We start from the raw sequence: 24,520 nt of genomic DNA, 5'->3' as shown, positions 1-24,520 counted from the left end.
ATATAAAATTTTGACAATTCCTAGCACCCAATAGGTGTTCAGTAAATATTTATAAAATGAATAAGTTCCCAAGTATTTCTAGTCTTAAAAGAAACTAACAAACAAAAACAAAATAAAAACCTCAGAAGACCTTCATGTCCTTGATGGCTCTATTTGTCTTTCTACCTTTGCTGCCAACATTCTTGAAAGTGTTGGCTGCAAATATTTTCAACACACTTCACTGTCCATTCATGCCTTACTCCCTTTCTTCATTTATGGCTCCATTACCCCTTCCTTGGGCTGTGGATCCCCTTGTCACATGACTTCTCTCTCATATCTACAGGGATCCAGTAGTTCTTCTGCATCCTGTCCTGCTACAGTTCATTCTTCCATGGAAGTCTAGCATTTTCTTATAAAAGGCATCACTTAGATTATGGCATACCTCCACATAAACATATTCAAGGATTCCCCATGACAGCTAGAGTAAAATACAGACTTTTTACAGTAGATATGTGTATGTCCCAGTCTCAAGGAATCTACCCATTTTCCCATCTTCCTTGCTTGGGCCACTGTAGCATCCATTCTGTTCCTTACCTGAATCAACCTTTTTCTCAGAGCCTACACATCTTCCCTCTCCTCCATCTAAAATGCTCTCTGTACCCAGCACGTGTGACTGGTGTTCTGTCTCAGTGTTCAACCTTAGGCTAATTGTTAAGAAAGGCCCATTTCTATACTGTATATCTAACCAGGGTTTCCCATGCCATGCCCAGTTCATGGACTGTCCCAGCAACCATCCCAGTTCAGTTTGTAGTAAGTATACAAGTGTTCTCATGGTTTATTGATTGCATATTTCTTCCACCATCTGAAAACACCGTGAGGGCAGAGACATGGCCTAGTCCAGTGTCTGCCACTTAGTAAGTACTTAATAAGTATTTATGAATGGGTGAATTTACACTTTTTATTATGTCCATGCATGTGAAGAGTATCTCTTTAATCCTCTTGTATTATATCATTCACCTAAGATCATAAGAATCTTGAAGGCAGGCACTTGTTTCTTTTGATGGTTTTAGCTGCCATTTTTATTTTGGCCTTACCTGTGTGTCCTTAGGAAACCAATATACTCATCTTCCCAATATACTGTGAATTTACGGAATATTTTGAAGTCCAGGAAGAAGCCAGCTCAATCATTCATTATTTTGTTCAGAGAGCTTCCTCTTGCCTTTCTGCAGACCCTTTCTCTTCATAATTACGTTTAGCTACCCTATGCTTTGCCTTCTGCTGCCATGATAGGAATTCTCCTCCTCTCTCCTCCCACAGCCATGCTGTTTAACCCCCTTTGTGAGTGTAAGCAATTTCACCTCTATGCAGAGCCCTCTTTCCACATAAATCACTCTCTTCATTTCCTTTCATTCTATCAGATGCTCTGTTCTGAACTGCCTTCTGCCTGGCTGCCTCACTTGGGTGGTGAGGTGTGTGAAGTTGCTCTCTACATTCAGTAGAGCCCTCATTGTGCTTGTGGGGAAGGGAAGTTCCCCTTGCTTGCTTGGGGACACAATGAGCACCGTTCTGATGGACTCATATATCATCGGTCATGGCTGAAACCACAACACATCATCATCCTGAAGCTGATTTTCTGCTTCAGGTGACACCATTTTCAGGATACCACACACTTCCTTAGTTTGGTTTGAAGTGCTCACTTTTCTCAAGGGCCCAATTTTGCATGCATTTGTATATATTTTTTTCCATTTCTCTGGATGACACTCCACTTATACACATACACACATGCACACAAACAAATTCATGCACTCTTTCTATGTATTAATGTAACTCCCCACCTCCAGATGCTGTTAGTGTGGCACCATCTTCCAATTAGGGACAATCTGCAGGTGTCATGTATCTGTCAGCCTTCAAAGTCAATCTTGTGCTGGACTGAAATATTTCCATACTGGACCCTATCTAAGGAGCTCTAATACCCCCCAACTCTTCTACAGAAGCTTTCATGTGTATTCTCCACCAATACATTATCAGCAAATATTAGCTCTAGCAGAGTTATTACTCCCATTGAATTTTTCAACTATCTGAATCATAAGTTTTCCCCTACATAATTTAGGGTCCTTGTTGATGCTCTAGAGTTGGCTGTATTTGTAACTCAGGAAATAACTGAGTAGTTAAAGCTTCCCAGGAGAACAGCTTTGTGCAATTTAGAATACCCTGGGAATTGAGCTGCAAATATTTCATTTTGGTTTGCTTCTTCTCCTTTCCTTTAAAAAATTCATTTGTTATTGGTCTTTGAATTTTCTAAAGCAAGTTCTTCCTTCTATTTTTCAAACTGGTATTATTAATATGTTTTGATGCATGTAAGATTCCTAACCAATATTCAATTAACTCAATTTATGTAAAAGAGCAAGGATATTCAAAAGCAAAAACAAAAATTTGAAAAGGAAATTCAAGGAAAATGCATATTAGAGCTTTAACATTCAACTCTGTCATCTTTATCAGCATTTCTTAAATTGAGTATTCTCTAGAAGGCCTTTTTATTTTATTTTATTTTATTTTATTTTTAAAGATTTTATTTATTTGACAGAGGGAGAAAGAATGAGAGAGAGAGAGAGAGCACAAGAAGGGGAGGGTCAGAGGGAGAAGCAGACTTCCTGCTGAGCAGAGAGCCCGATGTGGGACTCCATCCCAGGACTCCAGGATCACGACCTGAGCCGAAGGCAGTCGCTTAACCAACTGAGCCACCCAGGTGCCCCTAGAAGGCCATTTTAAAGACAGGGGACATGTGTAGACAGAGACAAGGTTTCAGGGATTCCCAGTAGTAACATTATGAAAAAAATAAATAAACAAATAAATAAATGTATCTATCTAGCTATCTATCTAGCTATATAATTAGGTATAAATCCCTTAACCTTTAAACATTCACATGACTCTAAAATCTAAAATTATAAATCACATGCATATACAACCACTAAAATTAACAACATTAATTTAATGGAGCAGATGATGTTTTATTAAAATTAATTTCCATGTTGCAATGTGAATATGGTACTGACTGCTATCAGAGCATCGGTTTTGACTTCAGTACGTCCCATATGAATTCTCTCTGCACATCATTTCATTTCAACTTTAGAGAACCTTTGTTACTATTGTGGACCCTGGCATCCTTTAGCTTTCCTTGGCAGAAATGTACTGCTGAATCCTAAGTCCACCTCTGTATTTTCTCATTAGCCTGAGGCAACAGAAGTACTCTTTGATACCATTGTAATAATAGACACAAATCTGAACATTTAAATCTAATTGTGGTCACCACTTGCAGAATATATTATTTTTTTCAGAATATTTTACAAATGAAAAAACTAAATTAAAAAATAGAAGTAAACAGCCCATGGATGCTATGTATGTGTGCCTAACTTACAGAGACATGCACACATACAAATATCTCTGAGGATATCTACTTCACCTTCTATAGGTTCTTTTTTTTCCCCCAAGCTTTATTGAGATATAGTTGGCATATAATATTTTTAAGTTTGAGGTGAACAACATGTTGATTTGATGCACTTATTTATTGCAAATGATTACCACCTAGCAAAAGCTAACACCTCCATCCCATCCCATAATTAACATGTCTTATTTGTAGTGAAAACATTTAAAATTTACTCTCATAGCAACATTAAAATATATAATACCACATCAATATCTATAATATTTGTGGGTTCTTTTGATACCAGTTTGAAAAATATTGTGTCACTTTTGATCATTATAAATATGTACTGATCACCTAATAATAGATGCCAATGTACTCTGGGAGGGGCTGGTGATAAAACGAAGACCACTGACATGGTTCTGATCCATGTGGTATATATAACCCAAGTGGGTAAAAAAATCCAATGTTGTACCTTCAATAAAGAAGTCCAGGATATTCTAAATTAACATTGCATTTACAAAAAGAGTGAGTGGAGGTTTAGAATGATGCACTTGTATTAGATGTTAAACTCGATTCACTACTGTCTACTTATTAAGACAGAGAGGTATGCAAGGTATTTTAGGTATTATCCCACTAAAAAGGGTAGACACTTTCTGGTTAACTTCAGTTTCTAAAAATGCCAGTTTTCAGTTCTCTGAACACTAACATTTACAGAGTTAACCATGCAGGAGAGATTTAAACCAAATACATGGTTTAAAATACTTGTTCTTGGGACACCTGGTTGGCACAGTCGGTTGGGCCTCCAACTTTTGGTTTTGGCTCAGGTTGTGATCTCAGGGTCATGAGATTGAGCCCTGTGTCAGGCTCAAGCAGAGCGTGGAACATAAAGCTCTCTCTGCCCCATCCATCTGTGTTTCCTGTGCCCATGTACTCTCTCTCTCTTAAATAAGTGAATAAATAATACAATACTTATTTCCATTAATTAATTAATTGATTACTTGTTCTCTAGTTACCCATAATATCTAAATGTTCCTGCAGCTATTTGTGAATATAATTGAGATGTGACTTCTATTTTAAGTTAGATGTGATTTTCAGACATGCATTGGATTGAATTCAGATTTAAGATTGTAAAAACTTCAGCATCTAGTATGCAGGTCGCAGAGAGCATTTCCTGACCCCTCTGTCTCAGATATGCTTCCAGGTCCCATGGCATTCACCATTTCTTAACCTGCTTTGCTTTTACTCCTTGCCATTCTCTGAAACTAAGATGCTTATTTACTTATATGCTTTCATTGTCTCACTGGACATGGCTTCAAGGCCCATAACCTTTGTCTGTTTGCCAGCCAGAATTCTCGGTTCCTGGAACATTGTCTAGTATACATTAAATATTGATTAAATATCTGTAATGTGAATCATAGTAGTTTTTTATATTGTATTTTCAGAGGCAAAATATAAAAACAAAAGCAAACATGAAGAACACAGACAAAAACCTTAAAGCTGGCTGATTTCACTTTTTAGGAAGATTTTATTATTTTGATTAAATTCCAACTTGTCTCTTGTCTGGTTTCTTGAAGGCAGTGGTTCTTAAAAAGAAGTCCCCAGACCAGCAGCATGGACTTCACCTGGGAACTTAAATGTGCAGATTCTCAGCCCACTTCCAACCCACTGAATCAGAAGCACTCAGCAATCTGTGTTTCAAAGAGCTCTCTGAGTGAATCCAATGCAGAATGAAGTTTGAGAACCACTGCTTGAAAACATGGATTTTCTTTATCTGTACCTCCTCCTCGAAAACAAAGCAAAATGACTCTGCATCTTAACCCCATGTCCCATAATCAGTGGAGTCAGAAATGACAACTTTGCCTGCAAGATTCCTTTCCCCCAATGTTTTTTGGGGCATTTCTTTGACCTTTCTGAGTATTTCCATTCTTCACAAATAGCTAGAGGTGGTTTAAGAATGTACAGAAGTCATTTCCAAGTATCTGTCCTGTTCTCCTAAGCTATTTTGTCTCTTATGGAAAAAAAAAATACTAAGTACCATAAATTTGTTGGAAAATGGTTAGATAATGCCAACCAACTCGTGCTGGCCTTATTACTTGGATTCTTGAGACACAAGCACTTTCTTCTCAAGGAGAAGACCACAATTTTTTTTTTTTTAAGATTTTATTTATTTATTTGACAGAGAGAGAGAGATCACAAGTAGGCAGAGAGAGAGAGATCACAAGTAGGCAGAGAGACAGAGGGGGAAGCAGACTCCCCGCTCAGCAGAGAGCCCAATGCGGGACTTGATCCCAGGACCCTGAGGTCATGACCTGAGCTGAAGGCAGAGGCTTAACTCACTGAGCCACCCAGGCACCCCCCCACCTTTTTTTTTTTAAGATTTTATTTATTTATTTGACAGAGAGAGATCACAAGTAGGCAGAGAGAGGCAGGCAGAGAGAGAGGAGGAAGCAGGCTCCCTGCTGAGCAGAGAGCTTGATGCGGGGCTCGATCCCAGGACCCTGGAATCATGCCCTGAGCCGAAGGCAGAGGCTTAACCCACTGAGCCACCCAGGTGCCCCTGAAGACCACAACTCTTAAGTGCAGGAATTCTATACCAGGATGCTTAGGTCTAAATTCCCTGCTCCAGTTGTACCAGCTGTTAGAGTCCTGAGCCTCTCTGCATCTGTTTTTGATCTCTAAAGTGTGATAGTAATAGAGTGTGTCTCAAAGGGTAGTTATGAGGATCAGGTGATTTAATACATGGAAAGTTCTTAAACTGTCCTAGGTAACTATAAGTACTGTGTAATTTTAGACATTACAGTAGAGTTGTAATGAGTTCTATCTTATCAAGGAGCACTAGATAGCGTTTGTTTAAAAGTAAGAATTTGAGAGACTTAAAAGAGTTTTCAAGAAATTAGAAAGTTGTCATTAATGTTTCTTAACTTTATTCCTGGATGCCCTTATTTAACATGAAAATTTCTCCTCTGTGTGCTTCTGGTTAGTGAGAGTCCAACACAGTCATAAACAGCAGGGAAGGAGCCAGATTTGGAAGAGCACTTAAACATTTTTTTTTTTTAATTCTTCTCTGAATTCTTCTTCCTACTATTCCCTGTTATGTTTCTTTCTTGTCCCTCAAACAATACCATTATTCTCACAAGTGTCTTTATCATTCTTTAGGTTCTAGGACTTTACAGACTCAATGAACCAGCTCTCTCCCATTCAGAGAGATAGATTTATCCATTTAGCCCCTATGCTCACTAATGAGGCCCAGGTTCAAGAGCAGGTAATTTGGGCCATAGACATGTCTAGGGTATGTCTACCCAAGGAGTACACAAGGCTTTCCAAGGGCTGTGCGGCAGGGCACTGAGAGTATGTTTTGCCTCTGGGGGATAGATTTTAACTGACCTATTTTAAAGTCAGTCCCTGGAAAAACCCCTGGTAATTTGAGCCAAATTCCATGCACTCCAACTTGCAGTTGTAGGTCTTATACACGCACTGAAAGGTTTTTTGTTTTTTTTGTTTTGTTTTGTTTTGTTTTGTTTTAATTAACTTATATTGTATTATTTGTTTAGGAGTACAGGTCTGGGATTCATCAGTCTTTCACAATTCACAACACTCATCATAGCACATACCCTCACCAATGTCCATCACCCAGCCACCCTATCCCTCCTACCCCTCTCCCCTCTAGCAACCCTCAGTTTGTTTCCTGAGATTAAGAGTCTCTTATGGTTTGTCTCCCTCTCTGGTTTCTTCTTGTTTCATGGAGCACAATGAAAGTTTTAAGAGAATGCATTCAGGATCTCAGATTTCCTAAATCAGTCTGCCTGAGAAGGTGCTTGAAATTAAATTGTAATTCTGGTTCTCCTTTCGGACGGTTCCCACTTTCTAAGTTGTCCAGGAAATAATTTACCTTTACTTTCATTGTCATTCACACCATCCAACTATTCTCAAAAAAAAAAAAAAAAAAAAGGGGGGGCTTCTCTTGGAAGGGGGCCCCACAAAAGGAAGCAGAAACATATATTTGTAATAAATTCATGGCAAAGTGATGCCTTCTCTATCTTGGAATTAGAGAGAGAGAAAGAAAGAGGTGTCTTCTGGCAGAGGACAATGTGATTTGGCCTATTAAAATAAACAGCATTCAGTTTTACCTACCTTTCTGGCTGTATTGGGTTAAACTATGTGCTTCTAAGTAAAAGAGAAACGTATCTTTAATAGTCATTTGATAAGACCTGGTAAAATGTTAGCAGTATACTGTCCAGATATTGTGAAATTGAATAAATTTAATACTGAGTTACAAAACCTTTTGCAAGTCAGGTATTTTTCATTTCATTGCTTTGAAAGAAATTGAAGGAGGAACTAATTGAATTGTCAGCTGTGAGATCATTAAAATAATTTTTGAAGCTGTATTACTGTGTGATTGTTGGCACACATCTTGGAAGGGGTTCAAAGAATTGAGTGGCACTGTTATACAAGATTCTCCCTTGCTTATGTGAACTAGGTTTTTCTCAAACAAAAATAGGAATCAAATGGGTCCTGAGCTCTATCTCATTCTAGCAACAATGGTATTTATTCAAGGTACAATTTTAAAAAGCTTCATCTACCCCATTAAGTACTAGATTTCCAGTAAAACTTTACCTTTTATGTTTAATTATACTTAAAAACATGGACAATATACTTATGTTATTTTATCGATATTGTCCTTGTAATAATAACTCATTCTAAAAGAAGATAGTATTACTCAGAGCTTTATGATCACAGGACATAAAAGAAATCTCAATTTAAATCTCTCTCTATATATTTGCAAATAAATATGAGAGCTAATCAATAGAAGATTTTTAAGCCTGAAATACTACATCAAGATAAAATCCTACAGAGGACATATTGGAAACACAAAACTTAAGGTTTTAAAAAGGAACAATGCACATTTTATGACTAATTAAGAAGAGCTTGTTCATAAATTTTGAAACTAGATAACCAAATCACTATTGCATTTTAATTTTATTGAAAAAAATGGATATATAAAGGAATACTGTGACAGTTTAAATCTGAATATTCTCCACAGGCCAGTAATGTATCCTTTTAATTTAGATTTTAAAAATTATATGAACTTAAAAATGTGAAAGAGGTTACATAATTTACCAAAATGAAAGCAACAATATGTGTTTGTACCTTGTCACCTGAGTTTGTGTGGTCCTGAGGATTAGAAGGTGACTCTCTTTACTCTGTCCCAATTTACCATCCACTTCTAAGCTTGCCAGTTCCTGGCATTGCACAATTAGAACTTCATTGTTAGGAGTTACTCAAACAGGGATTTGGTGTTTATGAAAACGCAGCTATCATAAAGAAAGGTTGCACACTAACCCTTATCAATCATTTGCAACTGAGAGTAAGTGAATGAACTTATCATTTTTTTTTTTTTTTTTGGTTCCTGCTAATAAATGCTTTTGGAAATGTAGAGTGGGGAAGTTTCTTTAAGGCTTTTTGATCTTCATAAAGGAAATAGAAAGTTGCTAGAGAAGGAAAAAAACTACATAGAGACTGAAGCTAGAGTTGCAGGATATGGAGAAAACAGCATGGCTTCATTTTTTTTTTTTTTTTTTAAATCACCATGACACACCTGTGAAGGTGGCAGTCACTCAATAATACTTGAACTATCATATTCTAATGGCAAATAAGGTTGGCCCCAAAACTACTGGTGTTCAGAGATGTCTGTGTCAAGTTAAAAAGCAAAGAGACAAACTGATTCTAGAAATGTTAGTGTATGATTCTATTTCAGGTAAATAATTCAACACAGTCTTTACATATGTGAATATATGTATGTAAGGAGTGAGATGTGGAAGAAGTAGCCAGAATGTTACCAAATTAAGGGCCTCATTTGTTCACATGTTTAATCATGCTTACTACATTTTTGTAGTTTGAAAAACAGCAAATAAAAGTTAGAAGAGAAAAACTTCTTCTTGTCCTTTGAAAGTATCTAATTATCAGCCTAACCCCAAGGTTGCCAGGACCTGCTGACTGACAGGTGGACTTATGCAGAAGATTTCTGTGATTGGAAGCTAGTATTATTTCTGTGTGCCATACCAACCAGGGAGAGTATTTTGCTAAACTGAGTGCTGTCCTCTTTCTCTTCTTTTTTTTTTTTTTTTTAAGATTTTATTTTATTTATTTGACAGAGAGAGACATAGGAGAGAGGGAACACAAGCAGGGGGAGTAGGAGAGGAAGAAGCAAGCTTCTTGCTGAGCAGGGAGCCCGACGTGGGGCTTGATCCCAGGATCCTGGGATCATGGTCTGAGCCAAAGGCAGCCACCAAATGACTGAGCCACCCAGGTGGTTCACACTTTTCCTCTTTCAACAGAAATTGTTATTTTAGTGCTTCAGTATTATTCTGCTCCTATGGTCATTCAGGATGACCACATTGTTAAGGGAAAACAGTATGTTCTAATGTGCTTGATCTCTCCTTTATTGCCAGCGTCCTTGGTGCTCTCATCCCCTGAGCCTTGTCAGAAGGCTCTCTGCTTTCAGTCAAAATGGGATCAGAGGGGTGCCTGGGTGGCTCATTGGGTTAAGCCTCTGCCTTTGGCTCAGGTCATGATCTCAGGGGCCTGGGATCAAGGCCAGCACAGGGCTTTCGCTCAGCAGGGAGCCTGCTTCCTCCTCTCTTTCTCTGCCTGCCTCTCTGCCTACTTGTGATCTCTCTCTGTCAAATAAATAAAATCTTAAAAAAAAAAAAAAGAATCAGATTTGGTGAGATACGGCAATGTTTTTTTCTGTTTTCTCACGTGGAGGTGCTGGATTCATGTTCCTTGTGCCCTAAGGTGGGCCTCATACCTCTTTGCTAGGATGTCTGCAGAGAGCGGCACAGGAATAATTGTACTTTCCTATTTGCCCAGATACTGCAACTCAGGTTCAGACTAAAGCAACAAGTGGCAGGTGGGCGTATCTAGGGCCTTTAACTACACCCATCTTTGCAATCCACATTTATAAGGGATTCCCTTCTATTTTCTTTTTCTTTCTCTCTTTCTCTTTCTCTTTCTTTCCTTTCCTTTCCTTTTTCTTTTCTTTTCTTTTTTTTTTAAGAGAGAGAGAGAGAGACAGTGAGCAGTGGGGACAAGCAGAAGGACTAAGCAAGCTCCATGCCCAGCACAGAGCCCCATGGGGGGCTCAATCTTATTACCCTGAGATTATGACCTGAGCTGAAACCAAGAATCAGACGCTTAACCTATTGAGTCACCCAGGTGCCCCTCTTTTCTTTTCTTTTCACAGATTATAGGATTATGATGCACATATGCAAATTTTCTTTCAGAGCAGCAGGTGTATTTGTTTCTGCATTAAACTTGAAAGACTGCACGTCATACACCACCAAAAAAGAAATTCCATAGTTTCCAGTTGTAGGGAAGAATGGATGTGAGGTTATGAGGGAATAGAGGTTAGCTCTTTACCCTGATAATGTCCGAGGTGACATCAGCTATATTATTCTCTTGGAGGGGGGGTGGCCGTAAGAGGGAAAAGGAACACTAACTGACCACTTTCTTATTCTTTCTGCTGACATTTTTAGAGGTAGCCCTGACTTCCTCAAAAATTGCTGGGTTTCTAAGGTGAATTTTATCAATCTGTGTTATAAATCGTAGTTTGCAGGCTTTGGGTAGCTTAGGGGTACAAGAAGATTATGGATACCAGGGAGGGCTGGCAGTAATATGTTCACTTTTTGACTAACAACAGGTTAGGTATTTGCTTTTTGGATTATCTGTGACCTTATTTGAAATACTGATCTACTTTCCTCTCCCCTATGCCCCTGGGCCACCTCTCCCACAATGTGGTAAATGTACTCAAGAAATATAAACTAATTTTCATATAAGCCTGGGGGGAAAATAAGATGGAAAGCAAATATACAGCAAAGATATTCACATAATATGTTCTTAAATCAAATAGGAATGATTTTATATCATCAGTTCTTCAAGATGATTCAGGCCACTGTTACCCTATATTTAGGAGGTTTCATCAATAATTGATTGTTTCTTTTAACATTGGGTTGTGTTGTTTCATTTAGTCTTCAAAATATAGCAACCACATTTTTAATACAATCTCTCAACACTCTCTTCCTCCCTCCCCACTTCCCTTTCTCAATGTTTCCCTTCCCCTTTTCCTCCCCTCTTCCCCCACACCCCTGCTCTCCTTTCTCCACACCCCTCACTTACAGGTGTACCATAGATGACCGAGTCACCCGGGTGGCCTGGCTAAACCGTAGCACCATCCTCTATGCTGGGAATGACAAGTGGTCCATAGACCCTCGTGTGATCATCCTGGTCAACACTCCAACCCAGTACAGCATCATGATCCAGAATGTGGATGTGTATGATGAAGGCCCATACACCTGCTCTGTGCAGACAGACAACCACCCTAAAACTTCCCGGGTCCACCTCATAGTGCAAGGTGAGTCACAGCTGGATCTGGGGGTTAGAGGTCCTGTCAACGATGGAAGGGAAGCATAATCTCAAACTTGGCTTTTACTCATGTGTGAAGACATGAAAAACATTTTCCTCTATGGAACCCCAAGATTGAGTGTTATGTTTTGGATTCCTTCCCATCTGCTGGGTTCTTGACTAAGTACCGAATATCTTCACAGTTTCTCAATTTTATCTCTGGTCCTTCTGTTCTTATTAATAAGTTGCTTAGCATGTGCTGGTTAAACTTTATTAAGTTATTTAGTACTCTGGAGTTGGACAAGAAATACTAAAAAATAGAGTCATTACTATTCTCTGTGCCTTTTAATTACCTTTCATAAGATTATTTCATAATAAGAGGTTAATAACATTGATGTGAAGTTATGTGCCTTGTGACTGGTTTTCAGATGGTTGTTGGGTGTGCATGCTCCAGAAGGGGTTCTGGGTGCTGTCGTCAAGTCCTCCCTGGCATGGACGCTGGATCTTTGCATCTCTTTAGCCTCACAATGGAGCCGAGATTAGGAAGGATATTAGTCAAAATGCTATCTCCAGGTCAATGTCAGAAATACATTAATATAATTTTTTGAAAGGGGAGATGTTTTCTAACATCCTCCCGCATTCTCCCTTTAAAAAAAATCTGTGTTAGTGTACCCAAGCATATTATTCAATAGTTTTTCATTAGGATTTCACAATGTAGGAAAAAAAATAAGGCTGAGAAATGTCAGATTCCCAGATATCAACTATTATTAAGAATTAAAAATACATTCAAGTAACAGCTGGGAGAATTTGGGAGTCATTTTAAAACAAGGCAGCAATACAAATGGACTTATTTTAAACTATCCCGACTAACATCACTCCCCCATCCCCCCCATCACCACGTAAAGCAGTTTCTGTCAGGTATTGACTCATGGTAGCAATGAAGTGCCAAGGAGACTACTTCCCACCCCCAGTGCCATAGCCTTCCTCCACTAAAGGAAAGGGTTGGGTAGACTTTTCTCACAGTTTCCACTACTGACATGTTGGAGTCAAACACTGAGCTCTCAGTGTTTGAAGGAGTCCCTGGGTATGATTCAGTCTTTAGTAAGTGCCTTTTATTAGATCCCATCTGCACTAGATTCAACGTTTTTTCTCTTTTCAATTTGTTAAATGTGTGTGGCATCTTGGCTTAGTTCATGTGGATCCCCTCACCCTTGCTTTACCAAAGAATATAATTTTTCTCATTTCTGTTGGTTTCATGGAGAGTTTGAGTATAGATTAGTGTTTTTTTTTTTTTTTAATACTTTAATCACTTGTAGAATTCAGGATAGATATCCTCTTCTTTTGGCTAGAAGAGCTCTTTACCAGATCTCTAGCTCTGTGGGGCCATTTGTAACAGCTTGTTCCAGACCAGAGATCAGTCTGCTGCAGCTCTGTTCCCCATTCAGACCCTGGTGCTGCCATATTGCTTGAAGCGCAATCTCAGTTCAGCCTTCCAGACCTTCTCTCATCCCTGAGGGCTTTCAGATGCCCACATCAGCCTGCATATGACAGATGTCTGTACACTCCGCTGTTTCCATTCTCCATACATGTCCCACCCAGGGGTGTGGCTTGGTGATGATCACTGCTTTGGAGCTACAAGATGCTTGCCATCTGGAGATAAAGACAACTGTCATGTCTGTTGCTTCTTCTCAGAGGCTGGTAGAGGCGCTTGGTGAGATCAGTTATCTGAGATGATCTGGAATGTCTGTTGAAAGTTCCTGGGGTGCAGAAAACAAGGGGGTGTAAGTTCTCACTACCCCGCCTGCCACCTGGGCTTGGCTCCAGAGGAGCTGAAATTCTCAGCTTTGGAAGTGACGCCTCCGTGACACCTTTGTGGCCTTGACAGCAAAGTTATCTTCAAATTCAGGAAATGCAGCACTGAAATAAAAAAGAACTGTCAGGCACTGTACAGAAACAGACTCAAACAGAGCAAGGCTATCACTTTTCAGGAAATAAGACAGATTGTGTAAGCATGTCAAAGTCAATACAGGCCATAAAGGGCTAGTGATGCAGAGCTTCAGGGATAATGTGCTTCATAAGGCCCTTGGAGCAATTCCTTGGGATGGATATGGAAGTCAGTGGGGTCTCCCTGTGGGTCTCATAGGCTTGGGTCAGAAAGAGTCTGAGAGCAGGCAAGAGCAGAGCAGTGGAGTGACTTCAATTTCAGAGGTCAGTTCCTCACAGTCTCTACATTTCAGGCCAAGTGACTGTTGTAGCTCTGGGTGGCTGAGGTGGCCTGTGAAATCCAATGCAGAAGATCAGGAAAGGTGTAGGTGAAAGGAGACAACCTTCCCTTGGAACACTTAGCAGATGGATCTTTCCATTTACTGAGAGGTAAAAGGAAGGCACGCAGGGAGCTGCATTATCTTCTGTCTTGTTTAGCAATGGAGTGACATGTTTTTTCTTTGGAAACCAGTTGAATTTCTAGTAGGTGGAAGCAGAGACCCCACTGCTCGATTAGAAAGAAGTCCAAGAGTCCTCCTTCTTCCCAGCACCTATTGGCTTTTGTCCAGTCTATAGATTAATTTTTCAGACTTAGTGTTAGTTCAGGTTAGATAAAGATAATGAAAGTTTCCTAATCCTCTTAAAGAAGATTTATCTGACTGAGTAGAAAGCTTTTGGAATACAATAAGGCATGTATAAAACTGAGGCCTAATCTTGCCTTTAATTTCAAACTGCTGATGGGTATTGATTTTGCAATGAGAAAAACTGAAAAATTTCCGAGCTGCAACTTGTCTGTTTAGAGAGAGAAAGAGAGAGAGAGAGAGAGAGAGAGAGAGAGAAGGGTGTTTATTTATCTTCTGTCCATTTGAGGATGCTAGAATCTCATCACTTCTGCCAACCAAGTGCCATTAGCAGAAGGGAGAGCAATCCCACAGGGTCCTGGCTTTGTTGCTCCCTGCTGCTGCAGTGTGAGGAACTCAGACACACTCTATCACTAACCTCAGAGCCTGCCCTTGCTGTTTTATAAGGTGGCCTTTGCCACATATCTGATGGGATTAATTTCCAACTTTTCTGTGAGAGAAGCTGTGTTTGTTAAAAAATATATATATATATATATATATCACTGATTCTCAGGACACACCTTGGCCATGGGGGAGATAATTTTAAAGTCCCATGTGAGTATGTATGATAATGTGACCTAGACTGTGTACCTAGGTTTTAAGAAAATCCAGAGCAAGAGAGAAATGTTGCTGTGGATTCAGATTAGTCAGGTAGGAAAATCAACCTGGCAGCCCTTTATGGGATGGACTGAGTGGAGAGAAGCCTGAATAATAGGGAGTATGTTACTACCATCACTGAAAAGCTGGGACTTGAGTGGGCTGTAGGTCTACCTATGGAGATGGAGAAGGTTCCTCCAGGAGACAGTGTCCAAAAGAAATTGGGAGGATTAATCTTAATTCCTTGAAAGAGGAAGGATTAAAAGGGTATCACCTACATTTTTGAGTCTGGGGAAATGTTGAAGACCTGGCTAATAATTATGGAAATAGGATCCTGTGCCACTAGGATGGGAAAGCATTAGTCTTGCTAGGTTTAGGGATAAGGAAGGCACAGACATTACACAGGTCCTATAGAGCTAAGGTGTAACTCAGGATCAGATGAGTTATATTTGAGATTCATCATGAATCTTCTAGAAGGAGAGTAGGTAAGATTTTTGAGATCAACTCTTCCTACACAACAGCAGGGACCACGGTTTATATATCTATTCCCAGCACATAGCACGCTGTGTGGGGCATACTGGGCATTCAGCAAATGTTTGAAAAATGAATGGAGGGACAGATTGATACAGCAAATGAAATGGCAAATGAAGGCAGTGACCATAAAGCCCCTTCAAGCAAACAGGAGTGGGGAATGAGTCAAACACTGTCCAGATGACTTGGAGTGGGCACTAATTGGGAACAGTTCCCTGGAGGGATGAGGGTCTTCAGTGTGACAAGCTAAGAGATACACCAGGGATAACATGCATTTATTTAGCACTCTACAGCACCGGTCACAATCTTTGTCTCGTTTGACCCTTACAACAAGCCCTGGGAGGCTGCAGTGCAGTGACTGTTCTCTTCATTTTGCAAATTAGATAACTACAGCTCATGGAGGTTAAGAGAGCAGCCAGGGCCCCCAGTGAGTAAGTAACAGAGCTGGGGCTTGAACCATGGCCGTAGGACTCTGAGATCAATGTCTCCAGTGGACTCCAACACATCCTCTCCTAACCATATCTAAGGTTAGTTCTCTAATTCAGATCCCAGGGAAATTTTCAGTTATCTTTTCTTCTTTTCCCCCCTTTCCCCTGCTACTGATATTGTATTGCAGCAGAAATTGAGGACAAAATGCAAGAAGAAAATTAGCAGTGGGGGTGGGATGCCAGTGCTGCAATAAATGGTATAGAGAGGCAGAGAGAGGCAAAGAAGAAGATAATTAATTTACCAGTAGCTCATCCCTCCAGGGATACACGTTTTAAATGTTACCTCTTTATCCTATGTAAGTACTAAAAACTCTGCCCCTCTAAGATTCAATATCTAATTGTGATTCTAATTGTCATGAAGTCTTCAGGACTCTGAAACTCCATGGATATCCTTGTGTCGCTATGGCTGTTGTCCTTGTACAGGATAGACTGGCAAGAAGATAAGCTGGCTCTCTCCTCCTTGGATTTTGACATTGTCTTCCTGCTCTCTTGGCTAGTTCAGAAATCCATTTACTACCAGGTATTTCTTTTCATGGATTCGACTTCTCTTGCTCAGCCTGATTGTATGCAAATGGCTAGAAATAGTGAATTATGTTTATTCCTCACATCTGAGACTCTATAACAAGCTCATGCAGTTTCTGTGTCTGCAAAAGACTTTGAGTCTTTGAGCCTGGAGTCCATTCAGTTTGGTACCCAACATAGAGTTTAGAAGGTGGAGAAGTTCTGATCTGCCAACCAGTCCTAGATTCTGCTGAGCACCAGTCAACTTCTGCATTGGGCACATAAAGCATAAACCTTAGCTCAGTTGATCCTCGCACCATCTCAACAATGTCTCCATCAGATTCACATTGTTAAAATAAGGAACCTGAGGCTTAGAGAGAGTAAAAGTTTGCCCAGAGATGATGGCACTATTACATGCTTTAAATTCCCTTCACTCAATTTGTCTCTGTAAAACAGCTATCAAAATCCAGATAAAGTACTTGACTTGAGTCATCTCTTCTGATTATTCTTCACAAAAGCCCTGGGAGACAGAACAGAAAGCACCACATTTTGGGGTGCCTGGGTGGCTCAGTCGGTTAAGAATCCAACTCTTGATTTTGACCCTCATCTTCTGGGCTCCACACTCAGTGGAAAGTCCACTTGAGATTCTCTCTCTCCCCTTCTCCCTCTGCAACCCCCCACTTTCAATCTCTCTCTTAAAAAAAAAAAAAAAAAAAAAAAAAAAAGCCACCACATTCCAAGAAAAGAAACTGAGTTTCAGTGTTGAAATCATTTGTCCAAATTCCACTTGCCACCCCTTCAGGCCAGGTGTTATGATTCTAGATCCGGTATGTTTGCACACCAGACTGCTAACTCCTAGTTAAACAAAAGAACAGGTAAATGTTACTATTTGTGAGAAATATAACAAGTTCTGAGGTGCTGCTAAGAAGAGTGGACACCCTGTAGTCTGTTGCTGGCAATGCTGAGGCCAGGTGACCAGGGAGCAGATGGGCCGGGCACTGGTAGAGTGTTTCCAGCGGTCAGGGGAGGCAGCTCTGCCCAAAGGTAACAGTTTTGCCAAGGACTGACCTATTTTCAGATCTTCCTTTGCAACTAACCTCTTTTTTTCTTCTATTTTCTCCTCTTCTCCCAAATATTACAGTCATTTAAATTAACATGTGTAATTTGGGGCCTAAAGAGAAACAGGCATTCAACCTGAAATAAATTTAATTTATTCAGCCTCTATTTTAAATTATAATCACATTTCTTCTTCACAGAGGCAGGGTGGAAAAGTGGAAAAGAACATGACTGGGCATCAAAAAACCCATTCCCCAGCCTGAGTTCTGTTCCTGACATCGAGACCTGTATTTGTAGGATGTTCCCTTCCTGGTTTCTTATCCCGGGGTGATGAATAAAATGCAATGTACTTCATTTTATTTAGGTACACATATGCATACCTTGATCTTATATATTATTCAAATATATATTTTTGTGTTTGAAAGTAAGGTTCTGCAAAAGGGTCTATAAGCTTCACATTCTATGTATATGTGCAAATAAAGCACATAGGCCAAAGGGTCTGTAGTACAAAATAAGTATAAGTCTTTCTCTGGACTTTGTTTTGTTGGTTTTGAAATGGAAGTGTCAAAAAAATGGTAAGGAAGTCCTTTCTAGTTATTACATTTTATGATTTATTAATGTAATTTCTCTGGAGGATTTTTGTATAGTCAAGTATCTCAGCTTTCACCCACTGATGGGGAAATCAGAGGGTTTTCTCATAGTCTCCTTCTCATTCTTATTTTCTTCAGAGCCCTTAAGATTTGAAGTCCTCTTGCTAACACCATTTTTAGTGGTTACTCTGAGCAAGGCTCACCCACACTGGCAGTGGCTCCCTTTTGCATTACAGAAGGTGGGAAAGAAAGACATCCTCTCCTTCCCTGTGTCACTCTGACATTGGTAGCTTCTGCAAACCACATCAAATATTGTTAAATATTGTTTAAATATTGTTAAATTGTTAAATTGCTAACATTCTTAATTTAAGGGTTGGGTAAACTGAGAAGGCCACTACAACTTAAAGGGAACCAGGAATGAAATTGTTGCCCTCAGAATGCCCCCATCACCTAATAAAGGAAGGTTCTCAAGAGTCACATTCCACCAGAGGGATATCCCCACACTGGCTTCCAGCACACATTCTTGCCTCAAGATTGGAATGAGGCGCACACTCCCCACTCTCCATTCTGAGATCCTATCCTTTCCTTCAGATTGGGTCACTCAGCTCTAACCTGAATGTGACAGCCATGTAGCTGGGATAGAATTCATACTCACTCTACTCAGTCTCTAGTTTGCCATGCCTCTCATGACATCATGTGTGGTTGGTGACAAGCCAATCAAGCACACATTTTGTAAAAAAGAATATTTCTCCTTTTATCAATCCCTACTCTTTTTGTTGTAGGGAGAAGTATGGGGCTTTGTTCAACTCTGTTTAGAAACTAATATTATCTTGCACGCACACACACACACACACACACACACACATACACAACACACAGTCAAACATGCTTGCACAGACAGTTTGCACACATTTCATGGCTATTTCTTCTGTGGCCTGTGGAATTCCATTCCATACACCATTAAATATGTAGGTCCAAGCTTTCTCTAGAAGGAAATGGGGGGATATGTGCTTAATTCCTTCTGTAACTCTAATAATAGGAACAAGGAAGAGTTAGATTTTCCAAGGGGAATGAGACCAAGCAAAATTTGATGTTGAATGCACACATTGCCAGAGCTAGAGGTGGTTTAACCAAGTCTGCCAAAGGAGCAACATTTTCAGTTGAGACACCTGGCTTTAAAATTGTGTGGGTTTAGGAGCACCTGGATGGCTTAGTCACTTAAGCATCTGACTCTTGGTTTTGGCCCAGGTCATGATATCAGGGTCCTGAGATCAACCCTCACATCAGATTCAGCTCAGTGAAAAATCTGCTTGTCCCTCTCTCTTTGCTCTAACCCCAACTCTCTCTCTCTCTCTCAAATAAATAAATAAATAAAATCTTTAAAAAATAAAAATAAATAAAAGTGTATGGGCTTGTTTTGAGGCAAAGGCAAGAGACTTACTTACACATGATCTAAGATGGTGCCACTCCTGGCACCTAGCTTGGTGACATACAGAAGCAGAAAGAGAAGTGGCAGGGCCTGGGGCTATCATCTGCCTTATTTTCAATAGAATTAAATAAAGGGAACAGTCATAAAGTCTGTTCTCAAAAATCATCACTGATGTGGAGATGGAGGAGAAAATGAAATGCCTGTTATATTCTACTCAATTTACATGGTGATCTCAGCTCATTTCCTAAGTCTGGTCTGTCAATAGCTCAAGTAAATACAAGGATATCTTTCCTGTCGTGAGCAGAGGAAGCAATCACATTTTAGAAGAAGGTAAATTATTAATGTTCTTAAATTCCCCTAACAGATTAAAGTTCTTCATGATCCTTGTATAGTCAGGATCCTACATAAGGTTTCAAATTTCACCACCTACAATATTAGTCACAGTTTAGCCTCAGAGTAATCCAGACTAGTGATGTTTTCCTAGATGTAGCATAGGTGCACACATTTGGAGAGACTGACTTGTAGTCCAAAACCTGGAGCTGAGTCCCTGGTTAACAAGGTTTACCTCAGAACACACTGTCTTAGCAAAAATAACTCTCCTTGGTACTTGTATCAGTTTGGCTTCTCATAAAGGTATCAAAGAGCCTTCAACTATTTACACACTAGTAATTTTCCTCTATAGGTATAGAAAATGAAGAGTTATAGAAGTGAAGTAAAATAATTGCTTTTTTAACAATATTTATAATTGTTATAATTATATTGTCATATTTTATAATATATATTATATTGTTATTGTTTTATAATAAAAACAATGATTGTTTTTTAACAATCCCAAATCATGGCTATCATACATGAGTCCCTAGACTGGCAGTCCATTTTACCAACACGGTCCAATTCTGTTTTCCAGTTAGCCCCAGAAGGTGGAATGTATTTTTTCTACTTTGTTGAATGAGGAAATGAAGTCTCAGAAAGGCTCAGGAAGTTGCCTTATGTCACCAGGTGATAAGGGGGGAGCTGTGATTTCAGCTGTGCTCACTCTATAGGCAGAGCCCACACTGTACCTCCATGTGGAACTTCCTCTTGATTCCATCTCTTTTCTATAGGCAGGCCAGCCTGCCACCACAGGTCATTTTTAATACACAAGCTTTCCTGGCCAGGTTGTTTCTGGTTGAAGGATTTCAGTCTAGTGTCTCTGCAGCTAGGATCTCTCCTGCTTATACCTTTCTCTCTCCTTCTATTTTTCATAGTAAGTGCAATATCCGTCTTAAAATAAATACCAGGTTTATATTATCCTGCTAAATTGACATTTCTGGTTCTTAATTGCTTTCATAATTCCTGCGTCCAGTTTCTGCTTCTTTCCAGAACTCTTCAGTTGGGCATCTGTAGATGTCTTTGTCTGTCCCATGTTGCGCTTAGCTTTTTCATTCAAAAACTGCTTCCTCCTCTTTTAGTTCACATTCCTATTCATGCACACACAATCCTTATATAAAACTTTTGCTAGAGTTTTTTTTTTTTTTAATGAAACTTTTCTTTTCTTTTTTTCATTTCTTTTATTAACATATAATGTATTATTTGCCCCAGGGGTACAGGTCTGTGAATCATCAGGCTTACACATTTCACAGCACTCACCATAGAGCATACATACAATGTCCATAACTCAGCCACTCTATCCCTACCTCCCCACCCCACAACAACCCTCAGTTTGTTTCGTGAAATTGTCTCTTATGGTTTGTCTCCATCTCAATCCCATCTTGTTTGATTTTTTCCTTCCCTACCCACCCACAATCCCTTGCCCTGCCTTTCAAATTCCTCATATCAGAGAGATTGTATATTTGTATTTCTCTGATTAACTTATTTTGCTCAGCATAATACCCTCTAGTTCCATCCACATCATTGCACATGGCAAGCTTTCATTTCTTTTGATGGTTGCATAGTATTCCATCGTATATATATGCATATACGACATCTTCTTTATCCATTCATCTGTTGATGGACATTTAGGTTCTTTTCATAGTTTGGCTATTGCGGACATTGGTGCTATAAACATCCCCTTTGGATCACTATATTTGTATCTTTAGAGAAAACACCCAATAGTGTAATTGCTGGGTCATAGGGTAGCTCTATTTTCAACTTTTTGAGGAACCTCCATACTGTTTTCCAGAGTGACTACACCAGCTTGCATCCCTACCAACAGTGTAGGAGGGTTCCCCTTTCTCCACATCCTGGCTAACAACTGTTCTTTCCTGACTTGTTAATTTTAGCCATTCGGACTGGTCTGGGGTGGTATCTCATTGAGGTTTTGATTTGTATTTCCCTGATGCCGAATGATGTGGAGTTCTTTTTCATGTGTCTGTTGGCCATTTGGATGTCTTCTTTGCAGAAATGTCTGTTCATGTCTTCTGCCCATTTCTTGATTGGGTTATTTGTTCTTTGGGTGTTGAGTTTGAGAAGTTCTTTATAGATTTTGGATACTAGCCCTTTATCTGATATATCATATGCACATATCTTCTCCCATTCTGTCAGTTGTCTTTTGGTTTTGTTAACTGTTTCCTTTGCTGTGCAAAAGATTTTGATCTTGATGAAGTCCCAATGGTTCATTTTTGCCCTTGCTTCCCTTGCCTTTGGCGATGCTCCTAGGAAGAAGTTGCTGCGGCTGAGGTCAAAAAGGTTGCTGCCTGTGTTCTCAAGGATTTTGATGGATTCCTTTCTCACATTGAGGTCCTTCATCCATTTTGAGTCTACTTTTGTGTGTGGTGTAAGGAAATGGTCCAGTTTCATTCTCCTGCATGTGGCTGTCCAATTTTCCCAATACCATTTATTGAAGAGACTGTCTTTTTTCCATTGGACTTTTTTCCTGCTTTGTCAAAGAGTAGCTGACCATAGAATTGAGGGTTTATTTCTGGGCTCTTTATTCTGTTTCATTGATCTATGTGTCTGTTTTTGTTCCAGTACCATACTGTCTTGATGATTACAGCTTTGTAATAGAGCTTGAAGTCTGGAATTGTGATGCCACCAACTTTGGTTTTCTTTTCTTTTTTTTTTTTTTTAAGATTTTTTTAAAATTTATTTGTTTGACAGAAAGAGAGAGATTACAAGTAGGCAGAGAGGCAGGCAGAGATAGAGGGGGAAGCAGGCTCCCTGCTGAGCAGAACGCCTGACTTGGGGCTCACTCCCAGGAACCCGGGACCATGACCTGAGCTGAAGGCAGAGGCTTAACTCACTGAGCCACCTAGGCACCCCTGATTTTCTTTTTCAATATTCTTCTGGCTGTCCGGGGTCTTTCCTGGTTCCATATGAATTTTAAGATTATTTGTTCTATTTCTTTGAAAAAAATTTATGGTATTTTGATAGGGATTGCATTAAATGTGTAGATTGCTTTAGGTAGCATAGATATTTTTGCAGTATTTGTTCTTCCAATCCATGAGCATGGAATATTTTTCCATTTCTTTGTGCCTTTCTCAATTTCTTTCATGAGTATTCTATAGTTTTCTGAGTACAGATACTTTCCTTTGGATAGATTTACTCCTAGGTATCTTATGGTTTCTGGATGCAATTGTAAATGGGATAAACTCCTTAATTTCTCTTTCTTCTGTGTTGCTGTTGGTGTATAGAAATGCAACTCATTTCTGTGCATTGATTTTATATCCTGACACTTTACTCAACTCCTGTAAGACTTCTAGCAGTTAAGGAGTGGAGTTATTTGGGTTTTTCTCATTAAGTATTATATCATCTGCAAAGAGTGAAAGTTTGACTTCTTCTTTTCCATTTCAGATGCCTTTCATTTCTTTTTGTTGTCTGATTGCTGAGGCTAGAACTTCTAGTACTATGTTGAATAGCAGTGGTGATAGTGGGCATCCCTGCCATATTCCTGACCTTAGGTGAAAAGCTCTCAGTTTATTCCCATTGAGAATGATATTCGCTGTGGGTTTTTCATAAACGGCTTTGATGATATTGAGGTATGTACCCTCTATCCCTACACTTTGAAGAGTTTGATCAAGAATGGATGCTATAATTTGTCAAATGCTTTTTAGGCCTCTATTGAGAGTATCATATGGTTCTTGTTCTTTCTTTTATTAATGTATTGTATCACATTGATTGATTTGCAGATGTTGAACCAACCTTGTAGTCCAGGAATAAATCCCAGTTGTTTGTGGTGAATAATCCTTTTTTATGTACTGTTGAATCCTACTGGCTGGTATTTTGGTGAGAATTTTTCATCCATGTTCATCAAGGGTATTGGTCTGCAATTCTCCTTTTTGATAGGGTCTTTGTCTGGCTTTGGGATCAAGGAATGCTGGCCTTATAAGATGAATTTGGAAGTTTTCCTTCCATTTCTATTTTTTGGAACAGTTTCAGAAGAATAGGTATTAATTCTTAAATGTTTGGTGGAATTCCCCTAGGAAGCCATCTGGCCCTGGGCTCTTGTTTGTCAGGAGATTTTTGATGACTGCTTCAATCTCCTTACTGGTTGTGGGTCTGTTCAGGTTTTCTACTTCTTCCTGGTTCAGTTTTGGTAGCTTACATGTCTCTAGGAATGCATAAATTTCTTCCAGATTGTCAAATTTGCTGGCATATAGTTGCTCATAATATAATCTTGTAATTGTTCATATTTTTTTGGTTTTGGTTGTGATGTCTCCTCTTTCAATTATGATTTTATTAATCTGAGTCCTTTCTCTTTTACTTTGGTAATTCTAGCCAGGGGTTTGTCAATCTTATTAATTCAAAGAATCAGCTCCTGGTTTCATTGATTTGTTCTACTGTTCCTTTGGTTTCTATTTCATTGACTTCTGCTCTGATCTTTATGATTTCTCTTCTCCTGATGGGTTTAGGCTTTCTTTGCTGTTCTTTCTCCAGCTCCTTTAGGTGTACAGTTAGGTTGTATAATTGAGACCTTTATTGTTTCTTTTTTTTTTTTTTTTTTT

At 39.3% G+C, this 24,520-nt stretch overlaps 1 protein-coding gene across 6 annotated transcripts in view; it reads left to right on the top strand.

Annotated features, from left to right (window-relative positions):
- Nucleotides 1-24,520, top strand: part of OPCML (opioid binding protein/cell adhesion molecule like) — a 1,077,798-nt gene that overhangs the window by 837,436 nt on the left and 215,842 nt on the right. For all 6 annotated transcript variants that reach the window (XM_032868960.1, XM_032868964.1, XM_032868962.1 and 3 more), the window contains one exon: nucleotides 11,581-11,813. In XM_032868960.1, coding sequence (XP_032724851.1) covers nucleotides 11,581-11,813 — 233 coding nt within the window. The remainder of the gene's footprint in view (nucleotides 1-11,580; nucleotides 11,814-24,520) is intronic.

The sequence above is a fragment of the Lontra canadensis genome, unplaced genomic scaffold (assembly GCF_010015895.1).
Source record: "Lontra canadensis isolate GAN:19392208 unplaced genomic scaffold, GSC_riverotter_1.0 scaffold36, whole genome shotgun sequence".
Classification (NCBI taxonomy): domain Eukaryota; kingdom Metazoa; phylum Chordata; class Mammalia; order Carnivora; family Mustelidae; genus Lontra; species Lontra canadensis.
Note: the sequence above shows the minus strand (reverse complement) of the source record. Positions and strands in the feature narration are given on the sequence as shown.